The following is a 19,317-nucleotide window of genomic DNA, read 5'->3' on the forward strand; positions in this document are numbered from 1 at the left end:
CTCATGACATGCAACATTGACAACATTATTTTCATAAACAGCAAGAAAGTCTTTAGTAGAAATGGTAGTAACTCTATCATTTTCCTTGTTATCACCACCCTCTTGTTCTTTGCTTTTCTTCTTGTTCTCCCGTTTCAACTATCTACAATATTTCTTAATGTGTCATTTCATGCCGCAATGATGACACTCAACATTAGCAAACCTATTGTACTTACTTCTTCCTTTATCTTTGTTCCTGGAGTCTTTGCTCTTACTCCACCCTCTTCTTTCTGTAACCAAAATCTCTGACTACTGAGACGACCCATGTGACTTTCTTCTCGTTTCTTCATTTAAAATACTGCTCTTAATCAAATCCATATTGATTATACCATTCAGAGCTGAGTTACTCAATGACATTCTGAATGTTTCCCAAGAGTCTGGCAATGTACCCAATAGACGCAACCCCTGAATCTCATCATCAAACTTGATGCCCATTCCAGCTAGCTGATTAATTATACCTTGGAACGTATTCAAGTGATCTGTCAACGGAGTTCCATCTCGATACCTCAAAGCCATCAACTGCTTGATGAGAATCATTTTATTATTTCCCGTTTTCCGAGCATACAACTCTTCAAGTTTATTCTATAGTGTACGTGCATGTGTTTCTCCACTAATATGATTCAAAACATTATCATCTACCCACTGCCTTATATACCCACAGACCTGTCGATGTAACAAGGTCCATTGTTCCTAAGACATATTATTTGGCTTCCTAGTGGCAAACACCGATAAATGAAATTGTTTAATATAAAGGAGATCTTTCATTTTTCCTGTTCAAGTATGGTAATTTGCACCATTCAAAGTAATCACTAGTCAAATTAGCTTCCTTATTCAACACAAGATATTCAGTAACAATAACCACTCTAATACCACTTTGTTGGGAGAATCACGAAATCAAGCAAACTCTAACCAAGTTCCAAAACAGCGGAAATAATATTTTTCTCCCTCTTTGTTTGAATTTATTAGGAAACAATTTAGTAGAGCTTAAAACTAAAAACAAGCACACAAGAACACAATCAAATTTACATGGAAAAACCTTCCCAGTGTGGGAAGATAAAAAAACCACGGTCACCAAAAACTTCCACTATCAAGAAAGTGATTATACAAGTGTTCTCTCTAGATAAAACTAGAAGCATACAATCAGCAAATCATCAAGAAAATATATTCCTTGGAAACTAACAAATATCTCAAGATAATGGAGAAATCTCACCTAAAACAGAGGTATTGTTCACAGACTCATATCTCACAAACTAGTGAGTCAAACCAGATCTCCACCGTTCATATTGAAGAACCTTAAGTCGCGAACATGCCTGCAAAATTTCAGCTCAATCGGACCACAAACGACCTTCGATCGAAGCACAATATGAAAATTGTGCAGGCTGGAATTTGAAAAGTCTACTCCTTTTCTCTCTTTGTTTTTACACGGGATTATCTTCCTTTCTCTCTAATCTTTCAGCAGCCAATACCACTAGAGGTTATTTTCTTTGACTATTTTCATTTGGGCAAAAATACCCTCATCCATGGGCTCAAAAATACCACATGGGCTTCTTGGGCCATCCTCCACATAAGAGGGAAACCCAACAACTAACACACACGGCGTTGCTTGGAGATGATGAGACCTCCGTTCTATTTATTTTTTCTGCAGGTTGTTTTCACTTTCTATGAATTTTATTCTTTGTACATTATAAGAGTGTAACCGAGTAACCGACCACAAACGGGCTTCCAAAAAATATAGGGAGAAAGACGATTCAGCCTAAGGTCAGAATTTATTGGTACAGAATACTGTTAATAGGTGGCAGTCTATGTTAATTCATAGGCGGGTATTAATGCATAGAACGTGGATTGTTATTTATAACTCTCCAATGGAAATCAAAAATCTATATTGAACCTGTCTGTACTTCTATGAAAAATATAAGACGGCATGAAGAATTACTACATGACGAACTGGCTTCCAAAAAATATAATACAATACATCTTATACAATACATATCATATTAACACTTTGAACCTTGCGTTGGTTTTTTACCCAGAAAACTCCAATCTGATGCTATGCTTAAAAAGGCTCTGACAACTAATTTACCCAATGCTGGTCCTACATGAATGATGTTTTGGGAGGGGTGAACTGGACACCGACCTAACCTTTTAGCTGCTAATGGCTGACCTTAAAAAGAACAAGTGTTAAACCAAAATTATCTCAAAAGAACCCAAAATGGTCTTATCAATTATATATACTAAGGCGGGAAGGACCTTGGTCAAGACGACGTGGCCTTCTCTTCCCACAGAATAGGGTATCCGCACGTAAATTTTGTAGTAACGTATGAAGAGATGAGGAATGAGGTCTGGGTTGATGTATTCACACATTTATTCTTGTCTTTTTAGTTAACCATCTCAATCACGTGTAAATATTACGTTGTTCTTCCTCTTTCACTGCAAGTCTCCAACTCCCGAGCTTCCCTGCAGAATTTATTTGCCATTAAGTCTCCCACAAGCTTCCCTGCTTGCGGACTCCGGCGCTCATGGCACCACCCAAGTCAGTGAAGGTGGTGGAGCTATGCAAAGTCGCTCCTGCAGCTGGGTTATTCAGTCATCGAAGTATCACCCCCACTCTTTTTCTTTGACTTGTTCTGGTTGCCGGTGCCACCCAAGCAACTACTTTACTCCTACCGCTTCTCTCATTCATCTAGTCACTTCAGATAGAGTCTCCTTCCCTGCATCAAACACTCACTCTTTCTCACCCTCCTCCACTTCTATCTTTTTGCCGGACATCTGTCATGGCCACCGGAATGTCCCAAGCCCATGATCCATTACGCCCAAGGCGACTTGTTTTCATTAGCCATCGCCGAGTCAGACGACAACTTTGTACAAGGACAAACAGCTACCACCAGCTTGCCTGTCGTCCTTCACATTGCTGTGCGCTTATATCTGGGTATCCTTGGTTAAGTCCGGGGATCAAAGGGTTTCCCATAGTTTTAAAAACCGGATCAGGCCGGATGGTCGGATCGAAAAAACCGGGAACCGGTCACCTGACCAATTCTATTTTTTTCCCAAAACCGTTAATTTTGATCAACAAACCGCTGAACCGACCGATTAAAACCGTTCGAATGGTTTTGACCGTTTTTCAATTTTTTATTTTTTTGTCAGAAACACGCCGACCATTTGGATCGAACGGTCGGGCCGTTCGAACCAGTAACTGGACCCCTGACCGGTCGATCACCGGGTCGGTTTTAAAAACTATGAGGTTTCCCTTTTCGTTCAACGTGGACTGTGGGGCTCGACAGAAGCCTCCGGTTCCCGCCACGTACTTTGGCAACTGCGTCGGGACTCGTGTAGTGACGGCCGAGAGGGCTGATTTGCTGAGGCACGATGGAATTGTCGTTGCAGCATGCTTGATCGAGGAGTCCATTAATGGGTTGGAAGATCCCGACTTCATTGGCGGTTCATCAGCTTTGTGAGAATTGAAAAAGGCAAGATAAAGAAAAAGAAACAAAGAAACAAAACAGAACTAAAATACCTACCCAGGAATAGGAACCGCCGAACCAGGAACCGAAGAAGTTATTTGAAGTAATTGAACTGTAAATCGTTAAAACGGATTCTTGAATCTGATGCCATTAATGCATTTTCAGTCCCAATTTTGATTTTGGTCCAATTTGATGGTCGTTTTCTTCTTCATTTGTTCATTATTTGAGTTTGGCGCCACTGTTCCAGAACAATTTCTGTTATCGTTGGAGCAAATCTCGCCATTAAGGTTCTGTGAAGCGTCGTTGGTCATTTATTACAATTTATTCTGAGGCTTCTCGTAGACTGATAAATCAATCGCTGAGAATTTGAACAGATAAATTTCAAACAACTACCTTCCGCTCCGGGTTCTCTTCCATGGCCAATTGGAAAGTTTTCTGGCATCTAGAAGCTCCTCCTGGATGGGAATTTCTTCTCCCGTAGTATTCCGGCTGAATTAGGTAGGAACAGTTTTATGGTGAAGCGTCGTTGGTCATTTATTACAATTTGTTCGGATTTCTTCCCGTAGACTGAATCAATTGCTGAGAATTTGAACAGATAAATCTTTCAAACAACCAGCTTACGGGTTCTATTCCACGATCAATTGGAAATTTTTTTAGCATCCAGGAATTCTTCCTGGATAGGAATTTATTCTCCCATAGTATTCGTATCGCTCTCCCGTGCTCAGTACGGGTTACTCCGTTTGTATACTGTCTATAAAATTTACCCTTTTATACATGAAATATAACAAAAAAAAAACTAGAACTTTATATATTATTAACTATAATAAGTTCGGGTCTTAATCAATTTAACAGTAAGAACTGGTCTCCACCCAATTATTAATCAGGACAAAACCACAAAAGCAAAACCCACCTAATTGGTTCAGCATGTTGGATAGACCCGACCTGTTGACAAAACCACACACTTCTCAATTGTTTTCATAAAACGGGAGATATTAAGTGTTAAATTAGATCTGCAAAAGATTTACACACACACGAGGGGAATAGATTATCGGAAACAAAAAAAAAAAAAAAAGTAAAACGGCGTGATTTAATTAGTGTTGCACCCTGGAGAAAGTCCAAACCATCACAAGGGGGAATTGAATATAGAAAATAAATCACAAGCCCACGCTATCTAAATTCAAGTCTCATTCATAAATAATGGTGCTACAACCAGATAAAATCATCCAAGAATGGGTGATTGCTTTCCTAAATTGAAAAGCATTCCTAGAAGGCTCAAAAATCCTGAAGAATTTCAGCTCATAAATTCTCAATTGTTTCTCCATAAATGGGAGATATTAAGTATTACACAAATTAGATCTGCAAAAGATTTACATCCAGCGATCTATACGGATATGCAGCTACTTAGGGAGGGGGGTCTGCCAATAACAGCATTTTAGAAGAACAGTGCGGCCGCAGCAGCAATAACCGGTAAAGCCCTTAGCTCAACTTCAGAACACAAACTCGTCAGCCAGCTTACAACCAATTGTAGGATTCCTATGCAGGAGTAGACAATTAATTAGACTACAACTTACATTAACTATAGTCAGGTGTCATATTTCATTCAAATCTAAGCATTCGTGACACCGAAATGAAATATAACTACATAAGTGGAGTTGTTACATTTAAAGAGCAACATATAGCAACTGATAAGGGGCAATTCCAACAGACACTGCCCATTCTGATCACAGGGGAAAAAACAGTTAACATGTAGAAACTAATGTTGCATGGACGTGAACATGAAAATCAGAAGCATACGTGTCTGGAACTCTGCAAGATGATAAACAAAAACTCACAGACACATCTATAAATAAAATATATTCGTCCTCCAAATCTTATCCCAACTACATGGGGTTGGCTACATGAATCCTGTTTCATCATTCCGTTCTGTTTAAAGCCATATCCATTGTTAAGTTATTGGTACTTAAATCATTTTTTACTACTACCCAAGTTCATTTTGGTCTACCCCTAGCCCTTATAACCCCTTCAACTTGCAACAAATCACTGGCTATGCACATAACCAAACCATCTAAGTTAAATTGGGGCTTACTCCTATATTCCTATGAATAACTTCATTTCTGATCCTATCCTTTATAGTTTTTTCACTCATCTATCTCAGTATGCACGTTTCTACCACACTCATTAGTTGGACATGTTGCCACTTGTCTGCCCAACACTCTACTCCATATAGCATAGATGGCCTTACAAATTTTTTATAGAATTTTCCCTTTGATCTAAGTATTCATCTAACACATAAAACTCTAGATGCACCACTTGTCCATCCTGCTCTAATTCTATGGGCAACATTATCCCCAATCTCTCCCTGGTTATGAATTATCGAACCAAAGTACCAGAAAAGGTCGCATTGAGTTATCTCTTGTTCTCCAATCATAAGTGTACCCTGATTTTCACTCCTATTTTTATTATTAAATTTACATACCATATATTCCGTTTTAGTCTTCTTTTTGATAGACCTTCTGTTTTAGTCTTTCAAAACCTCTTATTTACAAGGCATTTGTCCATAAGCTTCATTTTGCATTTAATCCTTCATTAGTTTCATCAATTAAAACAATATCATCAGCAAACAACATGCACCAAGGGACCTCCTCCTGAATGTGTTTGGTCAATTCATCTATGATAAGTGCAAATAAACAAGGGTTAAGTGCCTAGCCTTGGTGAAGACCCACCACAACTGTAAAGTTTGATCTCTCCCATAGGTGTTCTAACATTAGTTGTTTCACCTTAATAAATAAGTATAAACTATTTATACTCAATGTTTAACATTATAAACCTATAGAAAAAATTTTTTTTTTTTTTTTGCTTTTTGAAAGGCAATTTGAACCTAGAGAAAGATAATCTCTGTTAATAAAATTCTGTACATTGTTGCACGGACACTGACACAAGAATCAGAAATGAAAACATGTCATAGCACCCAGACACATAACATAGTCCATATTTTTCAAATTCAAACTATTTACATAGTCCATACTATCAAGAAAGGTCAAACTTTAGCTTTGTTATTTAATAATGGTTTCTAGAAAAAAAAGGCATCCATCGTGTGTATTAATTATTCCTTTATATCAGACAAGTATAGCAAAATGTTTTGGTGAAAAGTCCAACAAGAATCCAGGGAGTGTTGGAGTCCAATGTGTGTCCAACAAGGACACTTCATTAATTTAGGAAAGCCCATGCAACATTGGCAGAAATTGACATAAAAATGCCAGTGATGAAAGACAGCAGTGGTGGTAGAAAGTTTATTCAAAGATAAATGATATAACGAGTGGTTAAAGGTAGCAAAAGGCACATACACACCTCCACAAGGTGCGTTATTAAGAACCTAAGCTCAAGGAAAGACATTCAAGTTTAACTCACAAGCTTCTGGAAGAGTCGGTATCCCCATTCCCCACTACATGGTTGTCTATACACGTGCTGCACTTCCACTAGCATAAATTAAAGCCATACTTTTACATGCTAATAGTTCTACCAGCATAATATGGCTGCATCAAGTCTCTACCTTGCATCCTACTTGACTAGAAGTAGCAGAAGATTCTCAGGTGGAGATAAGGTTGAAGAGCACCTTTGGAATTCAAACTGTATCAAAGAAGTAAAATTTCCTTCCAACAATTTGAACATCTCACTCAATTTGGTCAGTAAAACAGTAAATAAGAGAGGAAGTTTTTGATGAATTCTTCGAGAGGGGTAAATTCAACTCAGGGGAAAATGCCACTTTTATCATTTTGATCCCTAAGACCTTAGATGCCTCCCACCCAAAAGATTTTAGACCTATAAGCCTTGTGGGTAGCATGTATAAAATTGTCTCCAAGGTGTTAGCTGAGAGGATTAAAAAAGTTCTTCCATCTTTAATCTCTCCGAATCAAGGGGCTTTTGTGTTTGGAAGGCAAACAACAGACCAAATCCTTATTGCAAATGAGTGTGTGGAGTTTAAAAAATGGAGAAAGGAAAAAGGGCTAGTTTGCAAATTGGACCTGAAGAAAGCCTATGACTTGGTGGATTCGGATTTCCTTCTAGAAGTGTTAAGGTTGAGAGGTTTTGGAGCGAGATGGTGCAAATGAATAAAGGGTTGTATTTCCTCCTGTCATTATTCCATTTTGGTTAACAGAGTTGCCAGAGATTTCTTTCCAACTAAAAGGGGCCTTCAACAAGGTGACCCCCTTTCCCCCTTCCTCTTCACTCTAATAGCAGATGTGTTTAGTGATTTGATTTCAAGGGCTGATGCCAACAATTTTATACGAGGTTGGAGAATTGGGGGGAATAATGTGGTGGCTACCCATTTACAATTTGCAGATGATATTCTAATCTTTTGCGAAGGAGAAAGGGAGGAAATGACAAATTTACAAAGGATGGTATCCCTTTTTGAAAAGATCTCTAACCTCAAAGTAAACCGGAGCAAAAGTTGTATAGCAGGGTTAAGTAAGGAGAGAGGAGAGGTTGAAAGCCTAGCTAGTTTGTTGCAATGTGGGGTAGGTGAGTGGCCTCTATAGTACCTTGGTCTACCCTTAGGGGGGAACCTGACTTTTGTTAACTTTTGGGATCCGGTAGTAGAAAGATTCACAAAAAGGCCTGCTGGCTGGAAGAGAAACTACATATCTCTAAGAGGTAGAATAACCCCAATAAAGTCAACATTGACTAGTTTGCCAGTCTATTACCTCTCAACCTTTAGGATCCCCTTAAAAGTGGCCAATAAACTGGAGAAACTGATGAGAGACTTCTTTTGAGAGCCAGGGGATACAAAAAAGGTCATTTGGTAAAGTGGGAGGTGGTATCAAGGAGTAGGGATAGGAAACATCAAACTTAGGAACTTGGCACTTCTGAGTAAATGGCTATGGAAGTTTCCTTTGGAACAAGAGAACTTATGGCATAGGGTAATTGTAAGTATTCATGGCATGGTAAATAATGGATGGGACGCTAGTCTTGATCCTAGGGCAACAAGGGCTTCTCCTTGGAAAGAAATTCACAATTTGTTACCGTTTTTCCTTCAGCTGGTCTGGTATGATGCTTGTATGGGTAACAAAGTTCGTTTCTGGGAGGATATCTGGCTTGGGAACATTCCTCTCAAAGACAGATTTCCACCTATTTTTTCATTGTCCCTCAACAAAGGGAGAGTGATTTCTTCAATGCTTGTTAATGAAAACTCTTGGGATCTAGGATTAAGGAGAGGGTTAAGGGAACATGAAATGGGCTTAGTAGATGAACTAATCTCCATTCTTAATACTGCATTCCTGGACCTCTCTTGCCAAGACAGAAGGATCTGGTCAGAGTCCCCTCTGGCTCCTATACCTGTGCCTCTTTTTTCTCCACCCTCCTTCATTCCTCGCACCCAGGAGGCTCCTTTCCTATAAAGGAAGTTTGGTGCAGTCCTATACCCCAAAAAATAAGAGACTTTTGTTGGGAGGTGGTGCTCCAGAAAATTAATACTCTGGATAATTTACAAAAAAGAAGGATGAATCATTGCCTCTCCCCTCATGTATGTTGCCTATGTTTGGGAAATGGTGAGATAGTTACACATCTTTTACTTTCTTGTCCCTTTGCTTCTTGTGTGTGGAATTGGTTTTCTGCCTTATTTGGTTGCAGATGGACTCCTCCCTCAGATGTGACAAGTCTATTCAACCCAAGTTTTTTCCTACTATCAAGAAAAAGGGGAAGAGTGATGTGGAGGGCAACAAGAGCAGCCATCCTTTGGGCCTTATAGGAGGAAAGGAATAACAGAATGATCCAAGGGGCACAAAGATCAACAGAACAAATCATTGACTGCATAGCCATTAAAGTCATACACTGGCTGAAAGTAAGTGACTTATTTAAAGACTTTTCAGTGGATGATATACAAAGGGGTTTCATGTCCTTCAGCCTTCTTGAACACCAGCAGCACAACAAAGGGTAAAATTAAATTTTGATGGAAGCTCCATGGGTAATCCAGGACCCTCGGGAGTTAGGGGAGTCTTTAAGGATGGGGAGGGCAGAATGGTGGCATTATACTCAGGTCCCATAGGAGTGGGAGACTCTAGGAGAGCTGAAATTTTGGCTCTCCTACAAGGCCTGAGATATGCCAAGCAATGGGAATTTCAGAACTTGGAGGTGGAAGGAAACTCTAAATTGTTAATAGGGTGGCTGCAAACAAAGATGTTGGGTGTATGGAAGTTTAGACAGCAAATAAGGGAAATAATCTGCTTGGCAAGGGAAGTTGGAGTAACATTCAAATGGGTAAGGAGATCAGCAAACTCTGTGGCAGATGGCTTGGCAAAATAGGGGACTTTCAGGGAAAACTTCTTTTGGGCTGTATTGTAATTCTTAATGTTATTTTGGGGTCAACACTCTTTGTTTGAGTGGTTGACAGTGTAAAATGTTTTTGATATCCTTGATGAAAGTTACCGTTTCCAATAAAAAAAACAGTAAATACCTTACCGACTCTCTTTTTGTAGAAGGATAATGAAGGCAAGAAAGAGTTTTTACTTTTGTCGTCTTTTTTCTTATTTAGAAGCTTATAGAAAAGAAAAACATGATAATAAAATTCAAGCATTTATCTTGTTCCCTATGTTACATGACATCAGCAAGGTGCCACATAGAGAATTTCCTCTAAAAACTAAAATGTCAGACAGGTCACTGCACCCTTTTTCATCAAAAACATTGAGGGAACTTTATTCCATGGAGAGAAAAACAGCACATCCAAAATGAGATCAATAGATGCAGATAAAGACATGGTCGTAGCACACATGTTGGGAATGGGGGAAGTCGGGCTTCAGCGATGGAGTACTCCACTAGAAGTAACGTATTTCACTGATCAACAAAATTTCGAAGGTCAGTTAACAATCAAGAAAATTAACACCCAGTGACCAAAACCTTGTGAGCTTCCAAGTTTCAATTTTATAACAAAATTAGGGTTTTGTTCAGTATGCATTTATGAACTTTACCACACATCTCGACAGCATCAAGAAATCATTGTATCTTCTAATTTCATTTTGATCAAATTCCAAATTTTTTAACTTATTAAAAAACTATTTAGCTATCAATTTAGAATTTAAGCAGGACTATAGTCCAATTCTCAAAGATCTTTAATAGAAAATTTATCAGAAAATACAGAAAAAAAAACATGGTACATTAACAATTGGATACCAGAAAATCAAGTGTGTGCATGTGTGTATGTATATTTTGCTTCCAGTTAATGAGATAAGTGTTCCAGAGAAAAATGGAAGGAGAAAATTCCATGTACAATCATCAAACCAATCATTAGACTATAATCAGAAATATTCACATCTATAGATATATAGTACAACCACTAGTGTAAGACCCCCAAACATAAAGATACAGAGTGAAGTTTACTCACTTTTATGAACACATAATGCACCCAATTACAGTTCACTATAATTGCGCCACACTGCACGAAATTCTTCACGGAATGTGTTCAGGCGTGCTTTTAGATTAGGTGTTCTAAAGCTTGCATGAAGGATGGTTGCTGCAAAAGAGGCACAATTAGCCAGTAAAAATACATTGCCAAAGAAAAAAACTTAAAAAAAAGTATAAAATATGTTGATGATCATATACCAAGAAGGCCAATGGCAAATGCCCATAGAACTGTAAGGAGACCACAAGACGTGATCCACAGAATGCAACTAACTGGAAAAGGAAAAATAGTCGATTAAGCGATATCAACAATATTATTTCATGGCTAATTTTATACATATGAACTGACTTAAAGTCCAAATACCTGCTGAAAATATCAAGACAAACATCCAACGAGGCTTTCCACATATATGAATTGCTTTTCTAGGTGATGGGCGCCCCCGAATAACAGGCCTGGGGATAAATAGACTTTAAGATAAGCAACAATTCAACTACCCTGAGGACACAAATAAGAACACAACCTCACTTACACCATAGGTGGTCTCATCTTTGCAGCTAAATGTGGAGAGAACTGTCTCACAGTTCTTGTTACCTTCTCATTAAAAGTAACTGCAAAGCTGTAAAACCAGTTGTCAACAACAATAATAATACCATATATGAACAAAACAATTAAAATTTGACTTCTATAAGGATGATGAATCATCACAGCCACTGAAATTAGGTAAACATAAGCAAGATACGACGAGAAACAAATGGATTAAAAATGTTCCTTTTCCTAGCTTTGTTATGCCTTCATTCTATTTATATACCTTATTAACCCCAACCACATGTAATCATGGTTACTTAAAGCAATTGATTTACATATGCAGTGTTATTGTATATATTAGATACAAATGCAAACAAATGAACTTTACAATAACTTCATGGTCAACCCAACCAGTCAATAAGGTACAGCTCTCAAATCACTGGACATTGATTGGTCAAAACTTTGACAACACTGATACCCGATAATTTCTTATCACTAAACTTGTGCTTCCCCTTTCTGAATCAAAAAGGAAGTTATTGTATATACAGTTAGCTTCAACTCAGTAAAGAGGTTCACCAACAGCCTAGCTGATGTTCTTGCTAGGCAAGTGAGTCCACAGAAGCCAGCTGTTTAGGGGTATAGTCCTTATGGAGGAATTATTGTATATAAAAGCATAATGGGCAAGGTAGTTTGGGGTCTTAACTTCAAGGGTTGAGGCGTGCCACTTTGAACTGTATATAAAAGCATATTATGCACTGGCAGTACTGCTTGTACATGACCACGTGAATCCTGTTTTTAAGCAAGAAAACTTTCTGTTATTGATAAAAAAACTTTAATTTGTCTTACATCCTTCTCTATTCAAGTGTTTTCTAGCTATACTTTACAATTTCCAGTGTTTTAAGATTTCTTTGATAGTTTTGTACTTTCTTTTCTTTATTAGTATTCATTAACGATATTCTTTTTTATTAATTCCTTAATGGTATTCTTTTTGCTTTTTTATTACTTCCTGCAAAGCATTCTCAAGGTTTTTTCATTTTGTTGCTGACTTATCCCAAAAACGGACTGATCAAATAAAACTTTCCTGGAAAGCAGATTAAGTTTTCTTATCAAAGCTATTTAAGTTTTTGTCCAAATAGATAAAAGCATAAAATAACCAAAAATGGTAACTGTTGCATTTTCCATATATGACCTTAACCATTTGAGCCCTGGTTTCCAACCATGGATATGGATGTGAAGTTAGGGCATGCCATGGAAAAGGTTTCAACCACAAAATTACATTGCGAATTAAAGCATCCAACACAGACAGATAACTTGGTTGCCTATGAAGATGATAAAATGGTAAGCATAAAGGTTTAATGCTATACAAAGAATGAATTTGAAAAGAAACTTTAGCTAAGGCTTTGGATGGCAGGGAAATTAAAAAAAAAAAAAAGTATTTTCAACAGTTAAAATGAGATGGCATTAAACTAAAAATCGGAAAATTCTGTTTGGAGAGGTGGTAGAGATGGGACCACAGAATTAAGTAACTACATGATTGGCCGGGTCAATCCAATTTGAGGGTGAGACATGGTGCTAGATGGCATGGACTATTACAGATCCCCTCAAAGGTTTAAGATCCCCTCAAAGGTAGAGATGGGACCACAAATTCTGTTTGAAGAGTCTCTCTCATTAAATCTACCCTAGCTAACCTTCCTGTTTACTTTCTGTCAGTGTTTAAGATCCCCTCAAAGGTTTCAAACCTTTTGGAAAAATTAATAAGGAACTTTCTCTGGGAGCCTGGAGAGGAGAAGAGAGATCATAGGGTGAGTTGGGAGGTGGTCTCTAGGTGTAAAACATTAGGAGGTCTAGGGATTGGTAATTTCAAGAAAAGGAACATGGCTCTTCTGGGGAAGTGGTTGTGGAGGTTCTCTTTGGAAATGGATAAATTGTGGACTAAGATTGTGGCTAGCATTCATGGGTTGGAAGACAATGGCTGGGATCCTGGAATCTTGGCAAGGGCTTCAGCAGCTTCTCCTTGGAAATCCATCCACAATTTGCTTCTAGTTTTCTCCCCTTGGATCAGGTATGGCCTAAACTCTGGTAACCGAATAAATTTCTGGGAACATCTTCGAGTCGGGGATTCTCCTCTGAAAGACAAGTTTCCTTCCTTGTATGCTCTTTCAGACTTGAAAAATGAACCCATTTCTTCTTTCTTAGTCCCTTCAGCTTCCACTTCGGGCTTTGGTTGGAACCTTGGCCTGCGTAGGGCAATTAGGGATACGGACTTGGATAGCCTGGTAGCTCTGCTAGCCTCCCTTGAGGGTGTCTTCCTAAACCCTGCTAAGGAAGACACCAGATTTTGGACCCTTTCTAGCTCTAGTACATTTTCTTGTGCTTCTTTCTTTGAAACTTTAACTCAGTCTCCTACCCCCCTGGGGTTGTCCTTTCCAGTTAAGGAAATTTAGAGCAGACCTATTCCTCCTCGGGTGGGGTTTTTTTGTTGGGAAATTTTCCTAGAAAGAATCAACACTTTAGACTTACTCCAAAGAAAGAGACCCAACTATTGTTTACTTCCTAATAGATGTGCTCTTTGTAAAGCTGATGGGGAATCTGGCTACCACCTCATGGTCTCTTGTAAGGTTGCTAAATCTGTTTGGGAGTGGGTTTTCTCCCGTTTTGGGTGTTCTTGGTATCCTCCGGAGACTGTCCAAGGTTTGTTTTCCCCATCTCTTTTCAGTTGGCCTAAGAAGCGAGGGAAGACTATGTGGAGGTGTATTAGGGCAGCGGTTTGCTGGTCTTTGTGGGAAGAAAGAAACTCACGCATATTTTCTAACAAGGAAAAAACTTTGGAAGACTTGTTAGACTGAATCCTTATAAGAGCGGTCCACTGGCTAAAATCTTTGGAGTCGTTTTCAGATTGTCCTATGGACAACTTGCTAAGAAACTGGAAAGAGATTACTTCCACTACAAGATGCAAGAGGACTCTTTGTCTATTCTGGTCCCCTCCCCCCTCGGGCTTTAGAAAGCTGAATTTTGATGGCAGCAGTGTAAGGAATCCAGGGCCCTCTGGGATTGGAGGAGTCTTCAGGAATGAGGAAGGGATTGTTACTGCTTTATTCTCTGGCCCTATTGGAGAAGGTGACTCACTTAGGGCTGAGATCCTTGTAGCGCTTGAAGGAATTCGAAGAGCAAAAGATCTAAATATTAGTCGTTTGATTCTGGAAGGTGACTCGAAGGTGGTGGTTAATTGGTTGAAGACAGAGGACAGTGGTTTGTGGAACTTTAACAATGAGAAAAAACAGTTCTTATGGTTGGGTAGGGACATAGAGATTCAGTACAGCTGGGTGAAGAGGAGTGCCAACTCATTTGCGGATGGGTTGACCAAGCAAGGAGTGACTAGGGAGTCTGTTTTCTGGGCTAGTTTTTAATTTTCTTTGCTTTCCCTGAGTTTTCTGTTTTTTGGGGAGCTAAGTTATTTTATCTCCCTCTGTATTCCTTTCCCTCTATTCTCTTAATTTAATGAAATTGATGTTATTGATCAAAAAAAAAACCACCTTGGAGGTCCAAATGGGCAAGGATATGTTTTAAAGAGGCATATGAATAATTTTAATCAATGGGACAAGTGGGAGTGGGTAATAACGTGGTACCCCCAAACCCATTCTTCATCGTCTCCTTTGAGACATTTTGAGGATTTTGATAAAAATCTAGGCTTGCAGAAGGGGAGAGCACAAACAAAAAGGATCTTCAAGACTCCATTGAGCAGGTGCATAGGGAAGATGATGTATCTCCTCATGATTGTGAAATGGTGGTAAGTGGTGAAGACTTGCACCAGGAGCAAGTTCTGTCCAATAGTAATAGCTCTGTGGTTTAGTTGGTGGATGATGTGGATAAAAGGTGAGGGCAGGAGGGATTGGTAAATGATTGTTACAACAAAGCCATGAACTCAGGTAAAGTGTACCAAGGCAAAGGTCACAACGAGAAAAAAGAGGCAGATGGTCGTGATGTGCTTGCCTGGAAAGATATTGATGGAGGACAAAGGAACTAGACTAGACAATGGGTGCTCAATGCCATGAAGGTTAGTCTCAATCTTTGTGTCATGTAAGACCAGCAAGTAAAATGTGAATGGAATCTTGGACAGTGCTTTGAGAGTCAGTGATGAAGGTAGAGCACCAAATATAAAGGTTTTTTATGATGTCTCAATCTGTAATGTGGTGATGGACTTGGTCCGTAAAAGGACAGCTGCTTAAGGAAGTACATTGATGATCAATCATGCTGGACTGTCCTAGTAAGATAAGAGTATTAGCATTGAGTGAAGAATTAAGGTCATAAATGTCAAAGCCTCGAAGGTTCTCTTGTCTTAGAAGTGATCTTTATGGGGCTGGACTTCGTAAGATGTTTAGGAAAGTTTAAACATGAAGATTTTGAAGGAGTTCTCATTTCATAAAAAAAAAATCTACCAAGAATAAGAACAGAGAACACTTTGATTCATTATTAGTGTTTCTTCCAAACAACAATGGTCTTTGACTTTGGAAAATATATCTGAGGTTGGAGTTGGCTGTAATCAGGGGCAAGTTGTTGCCACACATCCATTGCCGTTAATCACAAAGATGGCAGGTGCATCAAGCTGAATCAGTAGAAGATGGTGTTCAGAAACTAAAAGCTTAGAACTGAACCTGCTTTTGACAATTTCGACAGATCAAGCAGAGAATGTTTAAATGTTGGTAAAAATATGATAAGGATGGGAGAGGAATAATGAAGATGTTGATGTATTAATTAAACAAAAGTTTAAGGTAGGCAATCGTGTGGATCTTAACAAAAGTTTAGGGATATCCTTTTAGGAGGTGGGAAACAGACTAAAAAGGTATTTGGCATTAGAAGAGAAGGAGAGGCTCAATCATCCTAAATCAGCATCTTCAGTACACTTTTAGCAGCCAGATCAGACGTATTGGAAATGTGAGAATGCAGTTGATATTGAGATATAAAAGGAATGTTCAAAGATATAACAGTGTGGTTTTTCTACCGACCTTGTAGGGTCTGCAGAATGAGGTTTTGATTATGTGAAGAAAAGTTTTGGGTATTTGAGATGACAAGGACTGATTTGTTTTGGGTCTGAGAATTGATGATGGGTTTTAATTGGGCTTGGGTGGTCAGTATGTATGTTATTCTATTTTGTCTAATAAACCTTTTTTCTTTACTATCACAAAAAGAACCCACCCATTTTGCAGTGTCTATGTAAAATAGGTTCTTAATACAGTGCTTTGATTCTTTTTCCCCTCACCTAGTGTTAGTTCAACCCTACAACCTTCAGATGGCCTAAGAGAAGGGGCAAGATCTAGTGGAGATGTTCTAGGGTTGCCCTGCTGGTGTGGACAATGTGGGAGGAGAGAAATGCTAGAATTTTCAAAAATAAGGAGAGGAGAGGAGTGAGGAGTCTATTTGGGGCTGCATTTTAAATATCCATTGGGCTAAAACTCTGGATATTTTCCCTATTTTCCTATGATGATATTTGTAGGAATTGAGGAGTTGTAGCAAGGAGCTCAGGAATAAAGGTTAAAGCTGGCTATAGCTTGGGTACCTCCTGAAGAAGGTTTCATTAAGCTTAACTTTGATGCTAGCAGCTTGGGGAATCCAGGACCCACAGGAATTGGGGGTGTGTTAAGAAATGCATATGACAGTATAGTTGCTTTATGTCCAGGTCCTGTTGGTGTGGGGGACTCTCTTCAAGTTGTTCTGCAGGGGGCACAACTTGCTAGGGAGTTAAGGGGGACTTGAAGCTGATAATTGGGTGGCTAAGGAATCCAGATTCCAGACACTGTTGTTTGGGCCTACAGGGAAGCTATGAAAAGAGTCAAATGGTTGACCTCCAATATGACAGTAAGAGTTGGCTAATGGGATAGCTGACTGTTTAGCTAAGTAAGGGGTGCATAGGGATCATCTTTTCTAGGCTCAATTGTAATATGGTAATATTTGGTATTGGGAGGCTGCATCTCATGCCACCTTATGGGATGTTCTTTGTACAAATTGCTTCTGCTGAACTATTAATAAAATATTTCTATTACTTACCAAAAGAAGGCTCTTAATACCTAAAATAGTATCATTACAATCGGCAATGTTGTTACATTTATCAAACCCTTCTCTTCATTGCTCAGATCATCAAGTACTATCTGCAACTATACAAATACTATAATTCTAGCTTTTTCTCCCCTCTTATTCGCACAAGACCCTCCACCACCCAAATTAAATTTCTCTCATTTGATGATGGCTTCCATGGACCCCATTATAGTAAGATCAAATTAGAAGAGTATCTATCAAAAGCAAATTTACATCAATAACTTGGGTGAAAAAAGGCATGCTAGAACATATAAACAAGGATTAGAGATTGGGAGCAACCCATTAGGATAATTGTTACTCTTAGAACCGACCTGGAAAATCTAATAAAAAATGTAATAAGCCAACCATTATGTAAACGCTCCACCCACCACCAATAGTTACTTAAATATATCAAATAGAATGAAATGTTTAATGCATCTTGTTATGCCATGCATGACCTGCATTTGCTTCCAATATATCAATTGTTAATACTAAAACAGAATAACTTCTAAATATGCCAAGTTTATCATACATTACTTTGTTAGTTGCAATTGTTAGTCAAAATGCAAAGTTTTTTTTTATATATCTTTTGAAGGGTTACACAATGGGGGGTAGCCCATCCCCCAACCCAGGTGCAGGGGGGATTCAATCCCAAGTCTCCGCCACGACCAGCAGGAGACCTTACCAACCAGCTGGTTGGCACCTTGCTAGTCAAAATGCAAAGTTAATATCTTTTTAGTGAGCTTACTGGAAATGCGTAAGAATCGTTGAAGATATTAGAATGTTTATCGAGAATTTGAGCGTGTCATGAAGTCATTTGGGATTTTGATCCAAAACACCGCAATTTTCATGCAAGCATCCACTTTACTCTGTTTTATATGAAACTTAAAATCAAAGAGGCATGGTGCAAACCGAAAAACCATATCCATTTGCTATTGCAAGAAGAGCTATTCTGGTATTACTCTTAGTTATTACTTTATTGGAAAAACACACCTACAGAAAGAGTAAAATCACATACCTATCGTTCAGGAAAGCAATGTTTAGGGCTGTTACAAGAGAAGCAACAATGGCAAGAGGCCTCCTTAGAAATCCCATCCCTGTTGAAGATATAATCAAATTAAAATGGCATCCAACACACCAGTAATACATGCTAGCTATTGGGTAACCTTCCTGTTCTTACCAAGTATGAAAATTATCATGATGAAGTAGTTGGTCCGATAACTGTAAATACACATTAAAAAACAACTTTGCATATTAGAAAAAGAAGAGAAACCAAAATTTGAGGAACATGAAAAATCAAATGATAAAACTGATAAATAACCCAAATCATATGCGCAACAGAACTGCGTAAATCACGGTTTTATAAACTGCGTAATTCACGGAAATAAAACCAGAGCACATGGATCAAAAAGAATCCAACAAATGAACTGGGGTTTCTGATCGAGTTACAGAACCGGAAAACAGAGGAGGAAAAGAGGTAGTACTAGTAGAGATTGCACTTGAGACGACTGTTCCATTTGGCGTGTGATCTAGGGAAGGTGAATTTGGAGAAGAACTCAGCAAGGGGACGAGGAGGTGACGACCAGTCCACTTCACGAAGCGCATCGATCAGATCTTCCGTTGTTACGTTTCCCCAATCCATCTCTAAAAATGGTTCGTCCGAGTTAAGAAATTCAAAGAAATTATAAGAAGATTTGCAGACTCGATTTTCGATTTAATTTTTTTCTTAATTCGCAGAGGCAAAAGACCCTTCAATTCCAGAGACTGAAAGATCATGGACATAGACATAGGAATGAAGTTTGTTGTTGCATGATATTCGATACCTTTTTTTAC

General features: G+C 38.7%; 1 protein-coding gene across 1 annotated transcript; it reads right to left on the reverse strand.

Moving 5' to 3' along the window:
• Nucleotides 1-4,633: 4,633 nt before the first annotated feature.
• LOC104601126 (PRA1 family protein A1) lies at nucleotides 4,634-19,272 on the reverse strand. Its single transcript, XM_010264340.3, has 8 exons — nucleotides 18,969-19,272; nucleotides 18,665-18,705; nucleotides 18,503-18,581; nucleotides 11,420-11,506; nucleotides 11,254-11,342; nucleotides 11,091-11,162; nucleotides 10,873-11,001; nucleotides 4,634-5,030 (listed from the first exon to the last, which is right to left on the reverse strand). Exons 1-7 carry the CDS (start codon nucleotides 19,124-19,126, stop codon nucleotides 10,898-10,900), a joined length of 630 nt encoding a protein of 209 aa, XP_010262642.1. The 5' UTR covers nucleotides 19,127-19,272; the 3' UTR covers nucleotides 4,634-5,030; nucleotides 10,873-10,897.
• Between the last annotated feature and the right edge of the window lie 45 nt (nucleotides 19,273-19,317).

Source organism: Nelumbo nucifera, chromosome 2, assembly GCF_055504915.1.
Source record: "Nelumbo nucifera cultivar China Antique chromosome 2, China Antique-T2T, whole genome shotgun sequence".
Lineage (NCBI taxonomy): Eukaryota > Viridiplantae > Streptophyta > Magnoliopsida > Proteales > Nelumbonaceae > Nelumbo > Nelumbo nucifera.

What these genes read in the sequence shown, in the direction of transcription:
- LOC104601126 (XM_010264340.3), bottom strand. Translation starts at nt 19,126, where the DNA reads ATGGATTGGGGAAACGTAACAACGGAAGATCTGATCGATGCGCTTCGT. An exon ending in CATGATAATTTTCATACTTG is followed by an intron (nt 18,582 to 18,664) that starts GTAAGAACAGGA and finishes TATCTTCAACAG; the next exon opens with GGATGGGATTTCTAAGGAGG. An exon ending in TGTCTTGATATTTTCAGCAG is followed by an intron (nt 11,163 to 11,253) that starts GTATTTGGACTT and finishes TTCCTTTTCCAG; the next exon opens with TTAGTTGCATTCTGTGGATC.